Source organism: Tursiops truncatus, chromosome 13, assembly GCF_011762595.2.
Source record: "Tursiops truncatus isolate mTurTru1 chromosome 13, mTurTru1.mat.Y, whole genome shotgun sequence".
Classification (NCBI taxonomy): domain Eukaryota; kingdom Metazoa; phylum Chordata; class Mammalia; order Artiodactyla; family Delphinidae; genus Tursiops; species Tursiops truncatus.
Genome location: NC_047046.1, coordinates 7112577 through 7137744, shown reverse-complemented (window position 1 = coordinate 7137744; position 25168 = coordinate 7112577). Strand labels below are relative to the sequence as shown.

At 36.1% G+C, this 25168-nt stretch overlaps 1 protein-coding gene across 3 annotated transcripts in view; it reads left to right on the top strand.

Moving 5' to 3' along the window:
- The window catches only part of KNTC1 (kinetochore associated 1), a 71304-nt gene that overhangs the window by 11315 nt on the left and 34821 nt on the right, over nucleotides 1-25168 (top strand). For 2 of the 3 annotated variants that reach the window (XM_033836808.2, XM_019950433.3), the window contains exons 7-33: nucleotides 628-662; nucleotides 907-1017; nucleotides 1832-1925; nucleotides 2279-2331; nucleotides 2545-2660; nucleotides 3011-3065; nucleotides 3594-3692; nucleotides 5437-5480; nucleotides 5584-5649; nucleotides 6048-6123; nucleotides 10017-10142; nucleotides 10233-10322; nucleotides 10735-10788; nucleotides 12193-12254; nucleotides 14261-14372; nucleotides 15452-15595; nucleotides 15780-15836; nucleotides 15930-16031; nucleotides 17662-17778; nucleotides 17871-18014; nucleotides 18452-18550; nucleotides 19171-19274; nucleotides 19428-19527; nucleotides 19976-20110; nucleotides 20681-20800; nucleotides 22656-22728; nucleotides 23343-23410. In XM_033836808.2, coding sequence (XP_033692699.1) covers nucleotides 628-662; nucleotides 907-1017; nucleotides 1832-1925; nucleotides 2279-2331; nucleotides 2545-2660; nucleotides 3011-3065; nucleotides 3594-3692; nucleotides 5437-5480; nucleotides 5584-5649; nucleotides 6048-6123; nucleotides 10017-10142; nucleotides 10233-10322; nucleotides 10735-10788; nucleotides 12193-12254; nucleotides 14261-14372; nucleotides 15452-15595; nucleotides 15780-15836; nucleotides 15930-16031; nucleotides 17662-17778; nucleotides 17871-18014; nucleotides 18452-18550; nucleotides 19171-19274; nucleotides 19428-19527; nucleotides 19976-20110; nucleotides 20681-20800; nucleotides 22656-22728; nucleotides 23343-23410 — 2456 coding nt within the window. The remainder of the gene's footprint in view (nucleotides 1-627; nucleotides 663-906; nucleotides 1018-1831; nucleotides 1926-2278; nucleotides 2332-2544; nucleotides 2661-3010; nucleotides 3066-3593; nucleotides 3693-5436; nucleotides 5481-5583; nucleotides 5650-6047; nucleotides 6124-10016; nucleotides 10143-10232; nucleotides 10323-10734; nucleotides 10789-12192; nucleotides 12255-14260; nucleotides 14373-15451; nucleotides 15596-15779; nucleotides 15837-15929; nucleotides 16032-17661; nucleotides 17779-17870; nucleotides 18015-18451; nucleotides 18551-19170; nucleotides 19275-19427; nucleotides 19528-19975; nucleotides 20111-20680; nucleotides 20801-22655; nucleotides 22729-23342; nucleotides 23411-25168) is intronic. The other variant, XM_033836811.2, reaches the window with a different exon arrangement.

The following is a 25168-nucleotide window of genomic DNA, read 5'->3' as shown; positions in this document are numbered from 1 at the left end:
GCACAGGCTCCAGATGCGCAGGCTCAGCGGCCATGGCTCACAGGCCCAGCCGCTCCGCGGCAAGTGGGATCTTCCCGGACCGGGGCACGAACCCGTGTCCCCTGCATCGGCAGGCGGACTCTCAACCACTGTGCCACCAGGGAAGCCCCAACAAATACTTTTTAAAGATCTACTCTGTGCTAAGAATGTGCCGAGTTCTGGGGATACAACGAGATTTAAAGATACAAGGTTCTCTGTAGTTTAATGAAGGAGCCAGACAAGTGAAACAACTCTTACAAAAGGGAGTGCAAAGTGATGAAGACTTCACAGGTAGGACTTCAGAGCTTGAATAGGAGAGTTGGAGCAGGGAGAAGACCATCTTAGTAGGAAGAACCTTTTAAGGGAAGGTGTGGACAGACACTGTAGGGACCGTAAGGCAGCCTGGCTGGTGCCCTGAGTACAACATGTCATCACAGTTTATTTCATTGGTCAAGGGCAAAACTGAAAAGTCACCAGCACCTTATGAATTTCTGACCAGTGTTCCTCTTACTAGATTATATGTAATTTAACTTTGACACAAAAGGGAAGATTCATACGTATTTTATAGGTTATAGTGTAAATTTAGCCTACTTTCTCTTTTTCATGCAGCGATTGAAAAGGTAGACTTCCATACGGCAAAAAAGGTAAGAAGACAAAACCACATTGTCTTCTTGAAACTTAGATTTAATGTCAGTTTAGGAAAGTGTTTCTGCATAATTGTCTAATGGTTGATATTTTGGGAATTAGCATGATAAAGCATTTTAATAACATTCCTATTTTAAAAAATACATTTATAGCTATTGATTTAAACTGATTTTTTATCAGTCTTTCCAAGGAATTTGGACTATGGAGCATATATATAACATTCTTATTTTTTAAATCTTGCAGTTACAAGGACAAATCAAGTCCAGTTTTATTTCTACTGAAAATTGTCATACCCTTGGTTGTCTCAATCTTGTGGCTGGTGATTTAGCAAGCGAAATCCCTGTGATAATTGGGGTAATTCTCTTTTTTTAATAAAATTTTGGGCTTTTTTTCTGAAATGTTTCTTCATTAAAACATAGTTTTGGTAAAGTTACGTATTAATTTGTACTGTATAACAGAAACAGGGAAATTATAAAATGAAGGTCATAAAATTAACTCAACAAGTATAACTAAGTCTCTGTGTTGGAAAAAATATTGCATCTTTATTTTCACTAATCTCTACCTGACATTTAGCATGTCTTTCAATTATGAGTGTAGGCAAAAACAACAGCAGCAAACAAAACATCTAATATTATATTCAAGGAGTAGGCAGAAATTCTATATTGAATTATATTATTACAGCACTTACAACATTTTTACTTGGCCAAATTTATATAATATGTTAAGAAGCAGTCACTTTTCCCCGTTTTGTGTATCTAGTTCAGTATTTCATCAGGGTTTCAAATAATTTGAAATGAATACTTATGAATTATTTTCAAATATTAGTAGTTATTTTCATGAAAATACTTCATCAAAGGTTATCTTTATCTTGTAATGCTGGAGGAGGTCTTGAAGCTTACCTGATGTCTCTAGGGTGAGTTGCCTGAATATGCCTCCTCCTTATTAAATGTTCATGTGATAACAGTGTACAGCAGGAGTTTGCTGTTTTTTCCATTCTGTTCTGTTGAAAACAAACTAAGAGAGGAACTAGATGATAAGAGCTAGCTGGGCTTGAATATATAAATATATTTTGAAATTCGTCACATGTACAACTTAGATGTTTCTACTTGGAGGAGAATTCAGATCTAGACCCAAGTTTGTAATTGACATACTATTTTCACTTCTGTAGGGAACTGGTAATTGTGCATTCTCAAAATGGGAACCAGATTCTTCTAGGAAAGGGATGACCGCTAAGAGTGTTATTGATGCAGAGATTATTGAAGGTAAAATCAGTTAATGAAACTACTTTTGGTACTTGTGAGTTGTCGTTTTCATGCCAGTACACTAAGTCTGGCATATGAGCCGTTTTACCAAACCTTGGAAACAAGCCAGCTTAGTCTGATGATTGTCCGTGTATTTGGCTTCTTAACATGCTGCAATTGTTACTCTTCATTTTGGGAGGTTTTACGTTTTAGTGATCCTACAAAAAAGTAGAGAAACAGGAATAAGTGGGAATGGGAACTTCTTTTTTAAGGGTAGTTCTGCCTTTCCATAAATATGTTAGTTTACTATTTTAAATATGGCTATATGTAACCCAGAAACATAGTCCTTACACACCTTGTTTTCTCTTTTGTAGGTGCAAAGAAGTTCCAGCTGATAGATAATCTACTTTTTGTTCTTGATACCAATGTATGTTTCTGATACTTCCCCTTAAGTATTTTCACTTGGTGTTATGTTTAACGACAGAAATTTTGTCGAACTTAACAAAGACAAGGACTTTAGCCAGGGTAGATTACTACCTTGTGTAATGTGCTTTATTTCAGTTACGTATCAAAAGATAGATTCCAAAATGTAAATTTTTAGTCGTTAAGAGGACGTATCAATGAAATGTCTCTTTTGCAGAACGTGCTGAGCTTATGGGATATTTACACCCTAACTCCCATATGGAACTGGCCCTCCCTTCACATAGAAGACTTTCTTCTCACCACAGAAGCAGATTCACCTTCATCAGTCACGTGGTACATTATGACACTCATATTGATTTCCCTTCTGTTAGAACCAGGTTTCTTGCCTGGTTCTGTTCAGATCATTTCTTATGTGTTACATTCTAGATAACGCTGTGAACAGACTGACAGGGTAAAGACCATTTCATTGTTAGCCAAATTCATTGAGAACAAATAGGCAACACAAAAACCTCCATGTGAATGTGTTAGAAAGAGTGTGAGTCTGGGCCATAAACATTCAGAAGTCAAGTTCAGTATCTTCTGTGTGAATTAATTTTAACTTTTATACAAGGATATCACTTTGACTTAGCTTATGTCTAGCAGTTGGCTTCTTTGATTCACTTAAACCTTCTTTTCTCTTTCAGGCAAGGGATTACAAATCTCAAGTTAGTAGCTCTGACAACTACTACTAATAAGAAGGTATTGGAAAATTTATATCACATTCGTCCATATTATGTGTTAGAAATAGCATTAACATAGGAGTACTAGTTGTTAAGTAGTACTCACAGCATATTAGCTCTTAGTTCACACAGGTACTTGACAGATCAGAAATAACCCTGCAGAGCTCTTTTTTCTCATTAAAAAAAAAAAGGTGTAAATCTCAGCTCCACATTTTAATTGGAGCATTTCAGGAATTAAAATGTCTATAAGAAAATGTTTATTATAGTGATACTTAATGTAGTTCTGGCACTGAGGAATTACATTTGCCTTAAAAACAAATTGTAGAATGGACTCCAGGTACGTGGATTTTCATTTAACAGATTTAAAAGGTAGGATAGAACATAATTTTCTATGTAACATTTAAATAATACAGTAACAGATTTACTTATTTTTTGCACTTAACTTCTTATCAAGTGTTTTAATCTATGCCCTGGATTGTGAAGTGCTGTCTTGTGCTCATAGGTTTATATTGACCTAAGACATTAATTGCTGTCCTACTTTTCTTAGATGAGAAACCTCATGGTCTATTCATTACCTATGATGGAAATACTATATTCTTTGGAAGTATCTGGTGTTTCTTCTCTGGTCCAAACAGGAATTAGCTCAGTAAGTTGATGTGTATTTTGAACTAATATATTTTTTTATAATTGAAAAAAAAAAAGAATAACTAAGCTAAGCATGAGTGGAGCCTAGTGGAATACCTGGATAGATCTCAGGTAAACCATATTTATTGTTATCAGAGGTCCTCGAATATATTTACAGGAGGTCAGTCTTCATTTAAAAAGAAGGAAATTAATCAAATAAAACATCAGTCAACTGCACATTCAATTTTCTTGTCTCCACAGGAAATACAGATGATTGTTAATTTGGGGGAGGTTATTCCTTGCTTTTTTGGGGTTTTTTTGGCAGCTTTGGGTCTTCGTTGCTGCGCACAGGCTTTCACTAGTTGCTGCGAGCGGGGGCTACTCTTCGTTGCAGTGCATGGGATTCTCGTTGCGGTGGCTTCTCTTGTCGCAGAGCACGGGCTCTAGACACATGGGCTTCGGTAGTTGCAGCACTCAGGCTCAGTAGTTGCAGCACACAGGCCCTAGAGCGCGCAGGCTTCAGTAGTTGCAGTGTGGGCTCTAGGGCACACAGGCTTCAGTAGTTGTGGCTCGTGGGCTCTAGAGCACAGGCTCAATAGTTGTGGCGCACGGGCTAAGTTGCTTCGCGGCATGTAGGATCTTTCCAGACTAGGTATCGAACCCCTGTCCCCTGCATTGGCAGGCGGATTTTTTTTTTTTTTAATTTATTTTCGGCTGCATTGGGTCTTCGTTGCTGCGCGCGGGCTTTCTCCATTTGTGGTGAGCGGGGGCTACTCCTTGCTGCGATGCATGGACTTCTCCTTGCGGTGGCTTCTCTTGTTTAGAGCTCAGGCTCTAGGCGCCTGGGCTTCAGTACTTGTGGCGCACGGGCTCTAGAGCACAGGCTCAGTAGTTGTGGCACACAGGCTTAGTTGCTCCGCAGCATGTGGGATCTTCCCGGACCAGGGCTTAAACCCGTGTCCCCTGCATTCGTAGGTGGATTCTCAACCACTGCACCACCAGGGAAGCCCGTTTTATCTCTTTTTATATACACACATTGTATTTTTCCAAACCATTTGGAAATTACTTGCAGACATCATGACCTCTCACTCCTAATTTCAGCAGGTATCTCCTAAGAATGAGGCCCACAAAATTTAACATTAATGCAATACTATTATGAAATATGCCATCCAAATTCAAATTTTACCAATTGTGCCTATTACTTGAGAAATTTTTTTTGTTCCTGACCCCAGGATTCAATCAAACATCACGAATTGAATTTTGTTGTCGTGGTCACATGGTAGTCTACTTTAATCTCTAAAACTTCCCTAGTCTGTTTTTGTCTTTTCGGACATTGACATTTTTTGAGTCCTAGCCGGTTGTGTGGTAGAATGTCCCTCTATTTGGATCTGTGTCTCGTCATGATTAGATTCGTGCTAAGATTTTTGGCAAGCATCCTGCATAAGTGATACTGTGTCCTAACTGCATCACATTAAAGGACTTATGTCCACTTGTCCTGTTATTGGTGCTGTTAAATTTGATCACTTGGTTAAAGCAGTTTTGCCATATTTCTCCATTGTAAAGGTACATTTTCCCCTGTATAATTAGTAAGTAATTTCCGTGGTGTTATTTTGAGACTATGGGAATATCCTTTTCCTCACCAGTTTTTCCCAGTAATTTTAGAATCCATTGATGGATAATTTCTGCCTAAACTAGTTGTTACTCCAGTAACTATAAGGTGAATTAATTCTGTATTTCAATTTTAAACATGTTTTTTGCTATTGTAGGATACCATATACCTTCTGGAAGGAATTTGCAAAAATGATCCAAAGTAAGTCCTGTTTTGTTTATCAGATAAGTTGTTAAATAATAGCAAAGTTAAAATTTACTTACTGATGTTAAATGACAAATGTCAATATTAAAACTTTTCTCAGACTATCTGAAGACTCAGTTTCTGTTTTAGTACTCAGATGTCTTACAGAAGCTTTGCCAGAAAACAGGTAACTACTTGTGTTTTGTTTTGTTTTTTTTATAATTTATTTATCTATTTTTGGCTGCACTGGGTTTTCGTTGCTGTGCGGGCTTTTTCTAGTTGCGGAGAGCGGGGGCTACTCTTCATCGAGGTGCGCGGGCTTCTCACTGCGGTGGCTTCTCTTGTGGAGCACGGGCTGTAGAGCGCAGACTCAGTAGTTGTGGCGCACGGGCTTAGTTGCTCCGTGGCATGTGGGATCTTCCTGGACCAGGGCTCGAACCTGTGTCCCCTGCATTGGCAGGCAGATTCTTGACCACTGCGCCACCAGGGAAGCCCTCTTGTGTTCTTCTAAGCCTTACTCCTTGATGAAAAGCTTGAATTCCCTGATTAATAAAAATTTTACTGAAATTTCTTTCAATTTATCAGATTGAGTCGGTTACTTCACAAACACAGATTTGCTGAAGCCGAGAGCTTTGCCATTCAGTTTGGACTAGATGTTGAGGTAATTATTCATGTATTCATTCATTCATTGAAAGCATTTCTTCATGTGCTAGAGGCTGTGGAAACAAATATGTAAGACATAATGGGAATTTAGTGTGATCAGGCCTATAATTAAGATACGACCAAAGTAAAGTAGGGATTCAAAGGAGATATTGACCCTTAAAGTAGGGTGGGAAGACTTCATGGAGGAGATGATTTTATGTCAGATCTTGAAAATGTTCCAGATAGTCCTGGGAGAGGAAGGGAATTCTAGGTGTTAAGACACATGAAGAAAGTGAGGGAGGCTTATGGTGCTTCCAGGAACTCCTAGTAATTAGATAGGACTAGGTTGTAGGTTATATGTACATAGAAGGGAAAGGAGATGGTGGGAAATGAGAGGGTCAGAGCCTGGAGGGCTTTGTATGTACTGCAAAGAATTTAGATCTTATTCTGCAGGTGATGGGGAGCTACTGAGATTTTTAAGCTGGAGAATGTCTTGATTAGGTTGTCATTTTGTAAACACGGGAAATTGTTTGGAAAAGGGTAAATCTAGAGATACAAAGACCAGTTGAAAAACTGACCCAATGCAGTGAGGTGGAGACACACAGGAGGGAAGGTCTGATGAGAGAGGTGTATAGGAGGTAGAAGCACTGGGGCTCAGCGATCAAACATAGTGGGGGGTACAAATGTCAGGAGCAGACTAGCAGGACTCTGGCTCAGCGTACTGCAAGTAAGTCCCTTACATATAAACGAGTTCCATTCCAAGAGCACATTCATAAATCCAGTTTGTTCAGAAGTCCAACAAAGTTAGCCTAAGTAGCCAACTACAACACAGCCTAAGTAGCCAACTACAACACAGTCAGCTACATAGTACTCTACTGTAATAGGTTTATAATACTTTTCACACAAATAATACATAAAAAACAAACACGCACAAGAAATAAAACATTTTTAATCTTACAGTACCGTACCTTGAAAAATACAGCAGTACAGTACAAGAGCTGGTGCTTCTTAGCAGTACCAGGTGCATCACCGCTGCTTTTACGCTTGCTTCTGGACATCCTGGGCTTGAAATAAAGGTACTGTACTACTGTACTCTATACAGTACTGTACAGTAAAGTACACAAAAGCACAACCACTTGTAGAGGATGCACGCATGTGACAATGTACACCAGACACGTGAACTAACTTACGTGATTGGACATGTGAACGCACGTTCACGTGTTGGAAAGTTCGCAACTTGAAGATTCGTATGTAGGGGACTTACTGTAGTTGGAATGTGATGGCATTACTTAAAATGAGGAATATGTGTGGAAGAACAGGTTAGGGGTAAAATATGAAGGATTCTGCTTTATAAAAATTGCATGTAAGGGATCTTATAAAATGAGGCTGTCTGATAGGAAGTTGGAGAGTGATCTGAGCTGAATCTAGACATAGGTAACACCAGAGGAATGGCTCAGACCACTCAAGGAGAATGTGTGGAGTAAGAAGAGATCTGAGGATGAGCTACAGGGGCACCAGCACACGGGGGATAGAGAAAGAAGGGCTATAAACATATTTGGGAAGAAAACCACACAAATGTATGATTAAAGAAGCCAAGGGAGACTTCCCTGGCAGTCCAGTAGTTAGGACTCCTTGCTTTCACTGCTGAGGGCACGGGTTCAATCCCTGGTTGGGGAACTAAGATCCCACAAGGCGTGAGGTGTGACCAAAAAACAAACAAACAGTTTAGTGGGGAGTGATCAGCAGTTGCAAATACTACCAATAAAATCAGGTATAAAAACTGAAAGTTGTCTGTTGGATTTGGTGATTAGGAATTCATTGATATCCCTTGAAACGTCCTGGGAAGTAATGAAGGATGAAGCCTGATGGTAGTGAAGAACTAACATTTGCTAAGTGGGTGGTGGGTACCCATGTGTTTGTTGTTTTAAAAAGGTAGCATTTTATATTATGTTAACAATCTAAATGGGAAAAGAATTTGAAAGAGAATAGGTACCTGTATATGCATAACTGAATCACTTTGCTATACACCTGAAGGTAACACAACATTGTTAATCAACTGTACTCCAATATAAAATAAAAAGTTTAAAGAAAGTAGCATTTTAAAACATGCAAAACAATTTTGTATATTTAGAAATGTATATGAGTAAAGCAGTATATGAATTAATGGGATAACAAGCACCAAAATCAGAATAATGGATACTTCTGGTTCAGGGAAGGAGGATGATTTATTTGGAAGAAGAGAAAGTAATATTAAACTATAATATAAATATTATAAATTATATTTACATTAAATATGTAAATTATTATGTTATTAAATATAAATATATTTATTATAAATTTATATAATATAAAATTATTTATTATAGATATTAATATAAACTATATTATTAAAATTTTTTAAAATTTAGGTGATAAGTACATGAGTATTTGTTATATTATTACCTTTTTGAATATCTGAAAGTTTCATAATAACTAATTTTTAAAAAGAGCAAATGAAGCAATAAAATCAAAACCAGTGAAAGATGTTTTCAGGGAGTGGAGACACAGAACTAGAGAAACTGCTCTTTCGTATCACTTTTAGCTTTCGGAGCCAGAGAGCCCATGTTAAAGTTGGTATTTTGTTTATAAAAAAGGAACCTGAAATTTTGACTTTGTCTAACTCAAGCTGTTTCCAGCTGCTAAAGAACCTTTGATAGACTGGGAATTCCCTGGTGGCACAGTGGTTAAGAATCTGTGTGCCTCAGGGAGATCAGCTCGGTGCTTTGTGACCACTTGGAGGGGTGGGATAAGGGAGGGTGGGAGGGAGACGCAAGAGGGAGGGGATATGGGGATATATGTATATGTATGGCTGATTCACTTTGTTATAAAGCAGAAACTAACACACCATCGTGGAGCAATTATACTCCAATAAAGATGTTTAAAAAATAAATAAATAAAAATAAAATAAAATGGTATGCCTCACTAACCTGAGTTAAACTATATCAATTTAGCAAATCGCTTAACAAAGAAGTAGTGAGACCCTTGAATAAATTAATTAATTAAATAAAATTTAGAAAAAAGAACCTTTGATAAACTTAGAAAAGTAGACGTGAAACATAATTGTGTGGTATTCTAAAAACCAGCTCCATTCACTTTTTTTAATATATCAGTATTAATTTCCTGTTTTTTTAAAAAAAATTATTTATTTATTTTTATTTTTGGCTGCATTGGGTCTTCGTTGCTGCGCACGGGCTTTCTCTAGTTGCGGTGAGCGGGGGCTACTCTTTGATGCGGTGCGTGGGCTTCTCATTGCGGTGGCTTCTCTTGTTGCGGAGCACGGGCTCTAGGCGCACGGGCTTCAGTAGTTGTGGCACGCGGGCTCAGTAGTTGTGGCTCATGGGCTGTAGAGCGCAGGCTCAGTAGTTTTGGCGCATGGACTTCGTTGCTCTGCGGCATGTGGGATCTTCCCTGGCCAGGGATCAAATCCATGTCCCCTGCATTGGCAAGCGGATTCTTAACCACTGCGCCACCAGGGAAGCCCTCCATTCACTTTTGAACAGCAAAATTTCAGACACATTACTTACCCTCTCTTGAGCTTCAGTTTTCTTGATTGTAAAATAGGGATCTTAGTATTTACCCCATAGGGTTTTGAGGAGGTGCAAATGCTTACTTAGGTTTTTATGAGAGTTAACAGATAATTCACATAAAGCTCTTAGTACACTACTGGTCACATTTAGTGAGGACTCAGTAGAAATGGTTTCCATAACACTTTGTAATCTGGGTTACCTTTCTGTTACCTAAGTGTTACCTTCTTTAATGCTTATTCTTGAACCACATGAATATTCACATTTTTTATTTAGCATACAGTGTAAGATTTCATCCACAGGCATTATTTTGCTTCAAGTTTCTTGATGTTGCATGTTTATATTACAGCTTGTTTACAAAGTAAAATCAAATGATATATTGGAGAAACTAGCTTTGAGTTCTCTGAACACCAGTGAGCAGACTGAATGGCAAAAACTTGTAGATGAAGCTAAGGAAAATCTGCATAAAATCCAGGTATGTTTTCCCTATTGTATACTAGAATATCCAGATCGATGGATTGATCAGTATTACGTTGCCTTACCATGTCTGGCATTTATGAAACAGGACGATGAATTTGTGGTGAATTACTGCTTGGAGGCTCAATGGATAACCTATGAAACAACCCAGGAAATGCTAAATTATGCCAAAACCAGGGTAAGTCTTTCTGACCTTTGTGCATGTTAGTTTGTCTTATGCAAAAGAAGTATTTTGCAAAAAATTGAATGATTTTTCCCATAGGCCTTTTTTAAAGTGCTTTTTTTTTTTGCTCTTCCAAATGATGCCATTTTTGCTATAGGTTGTTCCCCTCACTCACCTGTAAATGAATACCATTGCTAGTTATATTCCTTAAAATCAAGGTGTAACAGATGGGCAAAATGTGAGCTGTTTTCATAAAATGCATTATTTTTAAGATCTGTAACTTCTTTATTGTTCATTGTTCATCTCAGAGTTGAGTGCAATTTAATTTTTAAAGATGATTTTTTCCTTTAATTCACAGGAAATCCATCTTCTTTCATGAAAAACCTAGTATAGCTGATATTCTAACCGTGTTTCTTATTCATCTTAGCTTTTGAAGAAAGAAGATAAAACTGTTCCTATCTATTCTGATGGCTTAAAAGAGGTAATTACATTGGATTTATAGGTCAATTTGGGAGTGAATATACTGTTACAATATACTTTTGAATTCAAGATAGGTCTGTATTTTTTCAAGAGCAAGTTATTTTAATACATTTTTTCCTTATTGCAAAATGGGAATAATAGTAGGACTTATGGGTTATTTTGAGGTCAAATGAAATATTTCCTATAAATCATTTTGCGTAGTGCCTGCTATTTCAAATAATTGTAAACTTATGATAGCTATGATGGTGCCAAAAATATATGTGTGTGCACATGTACATACAGATCTTCCTCAGCTTATGATGGGGTTACATCCTGACCAACCCATTGTTAAGTTGAAAATACCGCAAGTCAAAAATTCACTCAAGGTGGGGTGGTGGTGGTGGGATGAATTGGGAGACTGGGATTGACATGTATACACTAATATGTATAAACTAGATAACTAATAAGAACCTGCTGTATAAAAAATAAATTTAAAAAATAAAATAAAAAAAATAAGCTACAAGGATATATTGTACAACACAGGGAATATAGCCAATATCTTATATAGCCATTATTGGAGTATAACCTCTAAAAATTGCTGAATCACTATATTGTACATCAACTATACATCAATAAAAAATGTTTTAAAAAGAAAAATGCACTTAATACACCTAACCTACTGAACATGATAGCTTGGCCTCACCTACTTTAAATGTGCTCAGAGCACTTATATTAGCCTAGAGTTGGGCAAAGTCATCTGACTCAAAGCCTGTTTTATAATAAACTGTCAAATAGCTCATGTAATGTATTGAATACTGTACTGAAAGTGAAAAAACAAAATGGTTGTAAGTATATCGGTTGTTTGTGATTATGTAGCTGACTGGGAGCTGCGGCTCCTTGCTGCCGCCAGCATCACGAGGGAGAATCATCCTATATATTATTGCTAACCCAGGAAAAGATCAAAATTCTAAGTATGGTTTCTACTGAATGTGTTTTGCCTTTCCACCATCATAAAGTCGAAAAATCTTAAGTTGAACCGTTGCATGTCAGGGACCATCTATATGTTTTTTAACTCTTATCTCAAAGTAAATGTTTAGTATAATCCAGCTAGGTTTTACCATAAGGGCATATTTATAAATCAGTGGGAAAACTAATTGATTTCGAAAGGCACCTACAATTAATGTACAAATACCTTCCTCTTCTTTGCAGGTTTATTGCATTGAGTGTGATTGGAAATATTTCCGTTATTTCAAGTTTTTTTGTTTTGTGCTAAGTAAAGGCAGTCATATTTACGGGAATTGACTTGTCATATGGGATAAAATGAGAATATGTACAAGACTTCTGAAACAGAAAGCCTAATTTTTGGTGTTTTTTATTTTAATGTTATTGCACACAACATTCAGACTGTCAAGTTATTTCTTTTTAGGTACTAAGGGCTCATGCAAAGTTGACTACTTTTTATGGAGCATTTGGACCAGAAAAATTCAGGTATGTGCATTCCCCATTTTGAATTCTGGATTATGAATTAGATTTAAGTTTGGAATGTTATAAAAGATATAGCATTGCTTTGAGTGAATTTGTGTTTCTGGGGGGTTCAGTGATGGACAATGTTATCTTTCCTGCTAAGCTTTAGGCACTTCCTACATCATCCATTGGAACTGATACATTTGGAAGGCAGATTTAAATAAACATACGTTTTGCCCTAACAATCCACTTCTGGAAATTAATCCTATTAGATATACTAACATGTGCACCAAGAATATTGTTATTGACAAATATGAGATCTAGTTACCTTAAAGCTAAGACAAATTTATTTATCATGATAAACTAACAATGAAGGAAGCTTTATTTTTTCTCCTTATAGCTATTCAGTTATCCTGATACTATCATTAAACATTCTATCTTTTCACTGCTCATTGAAATGTTACCTTAATCACATGTTAAAATTCTCACGTGTATTTAAGTTTCTGCAATATAATTGTATTCGCTTGATCTCATCTCTCTATTCATTCACCAGTATCAAATAGTTTTAATTAATGTAGCTTTAAAGTGTCCTATTAACTGGTAGACTAGTTCTACTATACTTTTCTTATTTTTCAGAATTTGGGCAGCTACTCTTTTCTGTATGACACTTGGAGTCAGAATCAGCTTATCCAGTTTTTAAAAAATCTTATTTATATTGGATTTTTTATTATTTATTTTTATTGGGAATGTGCTGAACCTAAAATCAGTTTGGGGAGAATCAGTATCTTTACAATATCAAGTCTTCATATCACTATTTAAGGGCAGTATGTGTCTTCCTACTCATTCTATCCTTTTTTTTATATTCCTGAGTGGTATCTACTCAGTTGTCTTCATATAGATTTTTTACATTTTTTTGTTAATTTTGTCTTTCTTGCTACTTTTATAAATGGGACTTTTCTCCATTGTATTTTCAAAAGGATATAGAAGCTATTGATTTTTTTAAATTACTTTTAAACCAGCTACCTTATTGAATTCCTTTTTCACTTGTAATATTTCAATTGGTCTTGTTTTTTCCAAGTATATAATTATATATGCAAATAATTACAATTTTGCTTCATTTTTTTCCTCATTTTTTTTTCCTTGCCTAATTTCATTGACTGGTACTTGTAGAACGTTTTTGTTTTGTTTTTTTTTTGATGTAGACCTTTTTTTTTTAAGTCTTTATTGAATTTGTTACAATATTGCTTCTGTTTTATGTTTTGGTTTTTTGCCCATGAGGCATGTGGGATCTTAGCTCCCAGACCAGGGATCGAACCCCCACCCCATGCATTGGAAGGTGAAGTCTTAACCACTGGACCGCCAGGGAAGTCCCATGTAGAACATTATTAAATAATGGTGGTAGATAGACATCTTTCTCTTGTTCCTGATATTAGTGAAAATGCTTATTTTATCATTTAAGCATGATACAGGCTTATAGGGTTTTGTCTTTTTATCATTTTAAGGAAGTATTCATCATCTATTTCTGAGCTTTAACTAGGACTGGGTAGTCACTATAGCTTTGTTGGTTATAGCAAAAGACTGGAAGTAACCCTAATGTTCAACTGTGGGTGTCTAGTTAAATTATAGTAAATCCATGCCATGGAATAATATGTAGTCCTTAAAAAGAATAATATCTATATGTGCTCATTGGTACAAGCTGCCAAGATAATATAAAATGAATTTTTTTAAGTACAAATAGTATACATAAAAAATTCTCATTCATTTTAAAGTTAAAAATGGTTGCTTGTATATGTAATGATTATCTCAGGAAGGACCTACAAGGAGAGCTATAACTTCTGGGGAAGATACAGGAGTTCTATAGGTCTGGAATAAGAAGGAAACTTACTTTTCACTGTATAATCTTTTGATTCTTTTTTTAACTCTGAGGAAAAAAAAACCTAATTAAAATGCATAATGATATCTACTTGTAACATATAACCTTAATATATATTTTTTGAGTACTAACTTCTTTCCTCTCTTTGCCTTTGCAGGGGTAGTTCTTGGATTGAATTTCTGAATAATGAAGATGACCTTAAGGATATTTTTTTACAGCTAAGAGAAGGAAACCTTGTTTGTGCACAGTACCTTTGGCTGAGACATCGGGTAATTTGTTTTGCATTTTTTTCTTAATGGCTTTATAGCTCCTGTGAGAGGTGATTGAATCAGTGTGGGAAACTAATAGGGTGGCAGGAGTGACTGGGCAATGGTGTGTTTTCAGACGGTTTGATAAAATATGACCTGTCCCAGAGAAAACTATCCTCTGATGATATTAACTTAGAGGAAATATTATACATAAAATACAAACTTATGTTATCTCATCATTCAGAGTCTAGTTAGCTCCTAAACTTAGGTCAAGAGGTAACATTTTATTAAGTGGTTTATTGATGGGCTTTCTTAGGTAGGAATGGTGGAGAGGGTGGTCCTGTTGCAGCTCAGATTGTGGAAAAGGATTGCCATTATAATTGCTGCTCCAGATCTCCTTAATGTTGATATAGAATGTTAGGTCGAAAGCTCAGTATCTGGGTATGATGCTATTAAAGACACATGCTTGTTAGGGTTTGTACTGTCACCTCCAGTTAAGTTTTCCTTAGAATGCCATCTCTGCCTGTTCTTCTGCCTCTAATTTATTAGCTAGTACTCACTGCCATGAGGTTTCACGGAATTTGTGGCTACCAACTTGAATCATTTGCACAGAGTAAATCACCTTTAAGGGTTGTTACATCAGTAAAAATTTTTTTTAATAAATTTATTTTATTTTTATTTATTTATTATTTTTGGCTATGTTGGGTCTTCGTCACTGCACACAGGCTTTCTCTTGTTGCGGCAAGCCGGGGCTACTCTTCGTCGCGGTGCACGGGCTTCTCTTCTTGCAGAGCACGGGCTCTGGAGCGCACGGGCTTCAGTAGGTGTGGTGCGTAGGCTCAGTGGTTCGTGGGCTCTAGAGTGCAGGCTCAGTAGTTGTGGCACACGGGCTTAGTTGCTCCAAGGCACGTGGGATCTTCCCGGACCAGGGCTCGAACCCCTGTCTCCTGCATTGGCAGGCGGATTCTTAACCACTGCACCACCAGGGAAACACAGTAAAATATTTCTTGAAATGACTTTCTAATAGGTCTTTACCTCTTGGGAGGCTATCGGTTTAAATTTGTTGGATAAATCTTAGTTTCTCACTCTGTACGATTTAGGCAAACTTTGAAAGCAGATTTGATGTGAAAATGCTTGAGAACTTGCTCAACTCAGTTTCTACACCAGTCTCTTTGCAAAAGCTTTGTCCATGGCTTAAAAATGATGTGATCCCATTTGTGAGAAGGACTGTACCTGAAGGACAGGTAAGTTGCCTTCAGTGTTTTCACTCTTGATGATTCTATTTTTTACATTATATCGTTGAAGATTAAGTCGTGCTAACACCAGTTAGTTCATTTTAGTGTCTCTTGAAAGACTACGATGGAGGTTTTAAATTATTTCAGTGATTATTTATTCATATCAATACTTTTTATGGTATATCTATTTCAGAAAGTTCTTGCAAAATGGTTGGAACAAGCAGCCAGGAACCTTGAACTAACTGATAAGGTAATACCAGTATAATTAGCACTGAAAAGGCATTTCCAGTACTCCCCATGGCATAAAACATTATTTTTAATGGTCTCTAATATTTTTTTAAAGGCAAACTGGCCAGAAAATGGGCTTCAACTGGCAGAGGTATTTTTTACAGCAGAAAAACCAGATGAGTTAGGATTGGCGTCCTCTTGGCATTGGAGTTCCTTGGTATGATATGAAAAACAAATTTTTAGTAATAAAACATTTAATTTATATTGAAGCGTTTGTCTATGTGTATTTAGACACATATTCACTTCTTAAATATTCTTTTTGTATGTTCTTCTGTTGTGTACTTTTAAAATCCACAAAAAGGAAAATTAGGTTTTTTTCTTCCTTACGTTTCTGTTACAACTTGAACCCGTCTTAATGCACTGTTTTTCTCTATTGAGCCAACCAAAAGGGAAACAATATATAAACATACTCCTAAGTAGTCTAATTGGGATTTTATGCATTAGTAACATTTCACAGTCCTTTAAAAGGGCAAAACTTAATAACATATTAAGATTAGTTTTCAAAGGCTGTATCAATCAGGTTTACTTCTTTTATTTAAAGTAGTAAACTACTTCTAGTTTTGATTGCATTTCTTTGGCATTCCAATAGTCATAATGGCTTAAGTACCAAAGAATTTTTTAAAAGATCAAATTGAAAAAAATCTGGGACTTTCTGACTGACTGAATAAAATAGCAATGCTAGAAAGAGAACTGAGATCAGGAATATTGATGTTACATATGATGTTAATTTGAGGTTAATGAACTGAATTTATTATTTGGCTTCTAAATTTCTTAAGTTCATTTATTTTTCCCTTCATATTTCTAAAAACAGAAAGCATTCATTATATTGAAAAAAAATGCATTCTTATATTTTGAAAAAGTTTGTTGGGGTACCATAATTTAGTTTATAAACTAACATGTTGAGACATCTCAGTATAACCTCAACTCTGAAGTTTAAAGTACTTAAGGACTGGAAGGTATGACCTTTTGTAACATCATACATACATTATGAAATTACATTTATTCCTTAAGTTTCTGGAGCCCAAAAATAAATAATAAATTTCCTCCTACTTTCTGATATAGCAGATTCTTGTTATTAATTATACTTACTGATTATGTGCTGTTAAGAATAAGATGGGGGGCTTCCCTGGTGGCGCAGTGGTTGAGAGTCCGCCTGCCGATGCAGGGGACACGGGTTCATGCCCCGGTCTGGGAAGATCCCACATGCCGCGGAGCGGCTAGGCCCGTGCGCCATGGCCGCTGAGCCTGCGCGTCCAGAGCCTGTGCTCCGCAACGGGAGAGGCCACAACAGTGAGAGGCCCGCGTACCGCAAAAAAAAAAAAAAAAAAAAAAAAGAATAAGATGGGAAGTTTTTCTGTAAGTTTCAAGCAGTATATTGATGTTATATAATCAATACATGTTATAATGTACAATGTATATTGATCATTTTATATGTTTTTCCACAGAAGAGCTTTTCCTCTTGCTATAAAACACTACTTTGTCTTTTCCCTAATTGCCTTTTATCAATTGAAAATTCTGTTCCTTGTATAACTTTAGGAAATGTCATCACTTTGTATCTGGTCATGATCTATATGGATGGAACACTGAGGATTATCTAAATGATGTTTGTGTACCTAAGTATATTGGGGTTCTGAAAAAATATTACACTAATATTAATTTGTACTAGTTAATTTTGCTTAAACGTCTACAAAACTTAAAGGCATAAGTTGCAGTTTCCTCTTATTTGTATTTCCCTCTCACACTTTTATTTCATATCCTTAACAACTTCAACACTTTTGTTTTATAAGGATCATCAAAACACGGAGGAAGTTTGTCAGTTAAGGACTTTGGTAAATAACCTACGAGAGTTAATCACACTGCATAGGAAATACAACTGCAAATTGGCCCTCTCTGATTTTGAGAAGGTAGACGTCTAGATTTATCAGAATTATTACTATTTTATCATAGCCAGCTCAGCTAGAGTTTGCATTTATGCCGTCTTTATTTCAACATCCAGGAGGATACAACCACCATTGTATTCCGAATGTTTGATAAAGTACTGGCCCCCGAGCTTATCCCTTCCGTCTTCGAGAAGTTTATAAGAGTTTACGTGAGGGAACATGACTTACAGGAGGAGGAACTTCTCCTTCTGTACATAGAGGTAACTTCTTCTTTAGCTCTAATCTTTTTTTCTGGATCTGTGCAGTGCATCATTGTATTAAATGTTTAACTCTTTACGGAATGTCATGCTTTACCATCAGGATTGACGCAGCATATTGTATTGGTTAAGAATGTGGGTTAACTCTGCTACTAACTGACTGGTCGCCTTGAGCACAGTGAGATAATGTTAGGACTTTCTCCAAATGGTTGTTGTGAAATAATAGGAGCGTGAACAAAGTTTTCTGTACCATGTAAATAAAACTGAAGGCCAAGGTTTTGGTAATTTTGCACTTGTTGACCATTGTTCAGCATTCATGGCTAAGTAGAAGTTTTTGGTTTTTTACGCATCCATAAAAGCTATTTATCTATGTTTATATATGTGTGTGGGGATGTTTTAGTGAGAGTCTTAAATTTTAAAAAATGTTTATCCCATTTTAGGATTTATTGAAGAGATGTAGCTCAAAGTTCACCTCACTCTTTGATACAGCATGGGAAGCAAAAGCTATAGCAGTAATAGGATGTTTATCTGACACAGATGTAAGTAAATAGTGATCATATAGATTTTCCTTTTGAGCATTGCATCCTTTCTTGAAACTTTTCTTCTGGTCACAAAAGCAATATATATTTGTTAGGGAGAATTTGTGTAATAGGAAAAAGAATAAAAAGGAAATAAAAACCACTCAATCCTTTTTTCTTATGAAAATAAAAAGTCTTCTCATTCCCACTCCCAGAAAAACCCACATGGACAGTTGGATGCATATATTTTCAGGCATTTCTATGGTCTTACAAACATAGAGACATTTTAAAATATGTTTATCATATGCCTTTATTTTGACTTCACACTGTTATTAGTCACCATTGTAAAATGTGAGTAAAACCATGGAGAATATTTTTAAACACAGAGTCTATAGAAAGTTAATAGAGCTATATGATTTAACTTTCAGCAGAGAAAATACTCTTCTGAATTTTTCTAAATAATAAAATTGCCCTTTATGTGTGAATATTGGAAGACATATGCTTTTGCAGTCAGAAGATGAAATGTTCTCAAGCTTCTATCCAATAGATGCAAGATCCCTGCTGTAGATCAGGCTGTGTCATTAATTTGCGTGAAAAGTAAATCCGAGGGCTCTTCACTGTCAGTGTGTGTGTCTTTATAGCTCATATTTGATGCTGTGCTCAAGATAATGTATGCAGCAGTGGTGCCCTGGAGTGCAGCTGTGGAGCAGCTGGTGAAACAGCACTTGGAGATGGACCATCCCAAGTAAGATTACAGTGTACCAAACAGCTTTTTTGCTGTTAGATAGACTTCATGTTTTGAGTTGAAATTCATATATGTTTTTCTATCCTTTACTGTGTCCCTTAGTATTTCATAAAAAAAGACAGTCTATGTTAATATCAATAAATTTACTTTTAGAGTCAAGTTATTACAGGAAAGTTACAAACTAATGGAGATGAAGAAACTTTTACGAGGCTATGGAATAAGGGAGGTGAATCTCTTAAGCAAGGAAATAATGGTAAGTACAATAATTGAATCTTTTAACGCCTTTGCTCCACTTCCAGAGCAACATGGGAAATTTAACCAGATTTTATATTCTTTAAGATTAATAGAGCTAGGTTCTTCACCGCTTCCCTTTTGTTAGATAGAATGTTAAGAGAGTGTTTGATTGGTTGTTAGAGTAGTAAAGACAACAGACAGTAAATTAAGAAGCTGAAGGAATATATTATACCATCATGTTGTACGCCTTAAATATATGTAATTTTTATTTGTCAATTAAACCTCAGTAAAGCTAAGGGGAAAAAAAGAAGGGTGAAAGGACTGTCATTAAATTCAGAATGCAAATCATGTTTTAATTTTTCATACAGTTTAGAGTTTGCTGCATTGTTTTAATTATATGAACAAATGATTTCTGGGCTCTCTGTGAGATTTCATAGCAAAGAAATGTGTATTGTCTCTTATTTCAGAGGGTGGTAAGATACATTCTCAAACAAGATGTCCCATCTTCTTTAGAAGATGCTTTAAAGGTGGCCGAAGCTTATATGTTGCCTAAAGACGAAATCTACAGTCTAAGGATTATTGACCTGATTGATAGAGAAAAGGTGTGAAAGTTTTATATCGAACTTTTATATGGTTGGTTTGTTTTGAGTTTTTAAAGATTTAACTATCTGAAAAAAAAAAAAAAAAAAAAAAAAAGATTTAACTATCAAATTATCCAAACAGACAAGCACAAAATAAAGTTATACCAACATTAGACGTTAGATTGGCCTATATGTATAGTTTTGTTTTAAGTATTTTGTGAATACCTAATGAGCTTTCTTAGTCTTTGGTAGTTAACAAAACTCAGACTCATGTTTTACATATGTGTAGGACCCTTTGTTTCCAGAATAGGAGGTGGGTTTTATTTTTGTGTTTTTAAGTGTCTTTATTTTTATATAATTCTAAAACTACAGGCGTACCTAAGAATTACAAAATACAAAGGGGAGTGTTTTAATTTACTTTTTCTGTTTGCTGTCATCCAAAACAGAATTTTCAGATTTTTAAACCATGGAACCATAATGTCTTTTTCAAAATGATGTCTTTTCATCTTTAAATAGAAAAGTAAGAGGTAAAGCCAAATCATCCTTTGCAGGTAGCAGCTGTTTTTTCTTCCTTTCAAACTCTGTTTACAGGGTGAAGACTGTATCCTTCTGTTGAGGTCTTTGCCTCCTGCTGAAGCTCAGAAAACTGCAGGAAGAGTAATCATATGGGCACGGCTGGCATTACAGGAAGAACCAGATAATTCTAATGAGGTGAGATTGTCACTAAATAAAATGCAGATAAATCCAATTTTTATGGATATTTATCAACAGGATAGAAAAGACAGACTTACAAATATGAGTATTTGCTCTTCTCACTGCTAGAATGGCCTAATTTTTTTTTATTTTTTTTATTTTTCGGTACATGGGCCTCTCACTGTTGTGGCCTCTCCCGTTGCGGAGCACAGGCTCCGGACACGCAGGCTCAGCAGCCATGGCTCACGGGCCCAGCCGCTCCGCGGCATGTGGGATCTTCCCAAACCGCGCATGAACCCGTGTCCCCTGCATCTGCAGGCGGACCCTCAACCACTGCGCCACCAGGGAAGCCCATAGAATGGCCTAATATTAAAATTCCCATTTACTATATAGAAAATTTACCATATAGAAAAACAAACAAATACAGCTGCTTTGGAGCAGTGGCTTTGAGCCCACACTGAATAATCTAGGATCTGCAGATCAAAAGGATTAACTGAAGTATCTGTTATACATAAAGAATTTTCTGTAATGCCTTGAAGTATAAACAATGTTTTGCATTGTATGGGACATAGTCATTACTCTCGAGTAATGTCAGCCACAGAACCAAAGTAAATCTAATCTGAGAACAGAACGTTGAAACTTAGAAACGGTTTCCAGAGAGCCAATTCACGGTAGAGAGATAAGGGACCGAAAACCTAGTTTATCCAGGGTAGTTGAGTTTTTTAAACCTTTGAAGATACTTACCTCCCAGCCTCTCTCAGTGGTGCACTTCAATCATTTTTTACCTTTAGGGAAATGATTTTTTTTTTAACACCTAAAATTTATTATCCTCTTATTGTCCACTAGGCATTAGGTTAAATACTTCACATAGATTGTCCATTGCTTCCTCACAATAAAACTGTGAACAAAATTGTGAAGGAGACCCTATTGTTAGCTCCTTTTGATTGAGTTTAGAAACTAAAATTTTAAAATTAGTGGCTTTCCCAAGGGTATTTGGAAAGTGGCAGAGTCTCATTGCGAACTGTCTGTGTTCTCAACCACCAGCTTCAACTGCAGCCCGTAGTCAAAATGTTTGAGTACTTTGTACGGACCCGGCCCTTGCTAAGCATTTTACACATATCATGTCTTTCAATTAAAACTTTTCCCTCTTTGGTTTTTCTTATCTTTAAAAAAAAAAAAAAGTTTTTTTTTTTTTTTTTTTTTTTTTAGTCTTAAGGATGATTCTTTCTTAGACTTCTGATTTCTATACTAAACAAGTTCAGTTCTCTTTAACTTTTCCAGAGATCCTTTCCAGATTTTTTCTCAAATAATAAGTAAAAGCTGTTAAAAAAAAAAAAAACCCAAATGCCTGTTAATTATAGTGTATCTGGGGCTTCCCTGGTGGCGCAGTGGTTGGGAGTTCGCCTGCCGATGCAGGGGACACGGGTTCGTGCCCCGGTCCGGGAAGATCCCACATGCTGCGGAGCGGCTGGGTCCGTGAGCCATGGCCGCTGAGCCTGCCCGTCCGGAGCCTGTGCTCCACAACGGGAGAGGCCACAACAGTGAGAGGCCCGTGTACCACAAAAAAAAAAAAAAAAAAAAAAGATAATTATAGTGTATCTGAAAGGTGATTTGGGAGATTTGCATATTCTATAGTATTTCTAAATCATATATCCAAGAGTCCATATGGGTATTTTTCATGTTTAGCTTATATATTATTCAATTATGATCCATTCTTTGGCTGCCCAACTCCCTGTAACACAGACCTCTCAACTCTTAAGCCATATCTATTGTTTATTCTGATTCTGTGCTTTTTATTTATTTGTCTATATATGCACTACATATACAATGGCAAATACAAGAAAGGGACTTCATTTTGCATTTTTCTTTTTAGGACAAGGCCTGGAGACTGTCTGTAGCGAAGACATCAGTAGACATTCTTAAATTACTGTGTGAAATTCAGAAAGGTAGTTTCCATCTCTGTTCGCTCCTCTTGGTTTAGTTCTAAAGCTGATCCTTTTCAGAAGAGGGCATCAGTGACATCTCCCATCCTGACCCACAGTTTTCCTGCCTCTGATTGTCTTTTTTGATCTCACACACTTTACTTCATGAAAAGGCTTTCTTGCCTTATTCTTTTGATTAGTAGTGTAAGAGCAGAAGCATGTAAGATCAGCTCATCATTTGTGCATATGCTTCAGTGACTGTTTAATGCTGGACTAGATTTCTTTGGTGCCTTGCACTTTTTACTCACATTGCTCACTTACCACTTGGTTATGATTGGGAAAAAACCCATTTAACCTTGAATTTAAAACAATTAACAAAGTAATTCTCTTGGGGAAAAAAAAATCTGGAATTTATTTCAAAAAAATTGCCATTTGTTTTGTAATCAACAAACTTCTCTTTTCTACCTTCAGAAAGAATAATTAGATTTCCTTTTGTACTTAAATTGTCTTCTATCAGAATCTGAAAAGAACTACTGAAGACTTGGGAAAAACAAAGCGAATTAAAATTTTAGCTTTTAAAAATTCTGATAATATCAGAATTTGGATGTATGCTATAACTTTTAAAAATTTAATTACAGACAATCTGCAGAAGAAGGATGAATGGGAAGAAACCTTGAAACAATTTAAAACTGTTGCTAGCTTACAGGTAAAGATGTTAAGCCATGTTGAACATTATTACTTGACTCATCAGTGCATTTGACATAGATCAGTTCCTCCTTCTTAAAACCTTCTGTACTAGCCTTCAGAGACTTCAGATATACTGATTTTTCCTCTTTCTGTCTCTCTTTTTTAAAGCAGCTTTAATGTAATATAATTCACATACCATACATTTAATCTATTTGAAGTGTATAATTCAATGGTTTTGGGTGTATTACATTATTGATTGTTTAAATCGTGGTAAAGTACATACATTGTAAAATTTGCCATTTTAACCATTTTTCTATTTACAATTCAGTGGTATTGACTCCATTCACAGTGCAGTACAACCATCACCATCACCAGTATCTACTTTTCATTCCTTCAGGCAGAAACTTTGCACCTGTTAAGCAATAACTCCCCATTCCTCTCTCCCCGCAGCCACTCGTAACCTCTAATCTACTTTTTATCTCTGAATTTTCCTATTTCATAAATTTCATATAAAGTGGAATCATAAAAACATTTGTCCTTTTGTGTCTAGCTTTTTTTTACTTAGTATAATGTTCATCCATGTTGTAGGATGTATAGAACTTCCTTCCTGTCTCTGGCTGAATAATATTCCACTGTATGGCTCTACCACATTTTTGTTTATTTATCTCTTGATGGACACTTGGGTTGTTTCCACTTTGGGGCTACTGTGAATAATGCTGCATTGAACATGGATGTACAAATATCCGTTAACTTCCTGCTTTCAATTCCTTTGGGTATATACCCAGGAGAGGAATTGCTGAGTCATATGGTAATTCTATGTTTAACTTTTTAAGGAACTGTTCTCTGTTTTTTAATTGTATTCTAGTTTATGCCTTTTTAAAAAACCATTTTGGTTTACGGTATCTTTATAGATTATTTATTTAACTCTGGTGGCCTGGAATGATGGCTAACAGTAGCTGTCATTTACTCAGTACTTACTATGTACTAGACATGGGGCTTTGCATGTGTTATTTGTCACAGTAGATCCCCAGGGAGGGTACTGTTATAATTCTCCTTTACAGATGAGGAAACTGAGGCACCACAGTGTCTCAAAATATTGCAAAGGACAGCAAATTGTCTATAGAAACTGGCCCAAAAGATTACTGTCTACTTCATAATGTCTTAATTTTTTTTTCTATATAGTTTCATTCTAGGCAGTTCACTTTTTCTTGAAAATTAATTTCTGTTAACTTTGAACTGATTGTCTTCAGATTTGAAATTTGAAATAAATTATTTTATTTTGGCTCTAGGGCCTTCCTAACGTGAAAAGATTTTATAAATAGAAGGGCTGTCAAGGGCTAACTGATAAGTTTCATCAAATAGGATATTGGGTAGATGTGAGGATCTCTTTGAAAACTTGAAATTAACACACCGGCAGATTTAACTCGCAACTGTATTATCTCAAAGTGTGTAAAGAAGAAATAATTTATCACAGTTTATTGTACTGCTGTTTCTCAAAGTATGGCCCATGGACTCCCAAGGGTCTCTTGAGACCCTTTCAGGGAGTCCATGAGATTAAAACTCTATTTATAGCAAAAATAAGAAATTGTTCTTTCCATCCATATTCTCGCATGAGCGTATACTGGGTTTTCAGAGGCTTCATGATGTGGTAATATCATTGCTCTAAAGGCTGATGGTATGTGCACTTTTATATGCTCTTGTATTTTAAACTTTTCTGTTTAATTTCTGATATGGTAAATATTGATAGATATCTCCTTTAAAAGTTTTTTGGTGTCCT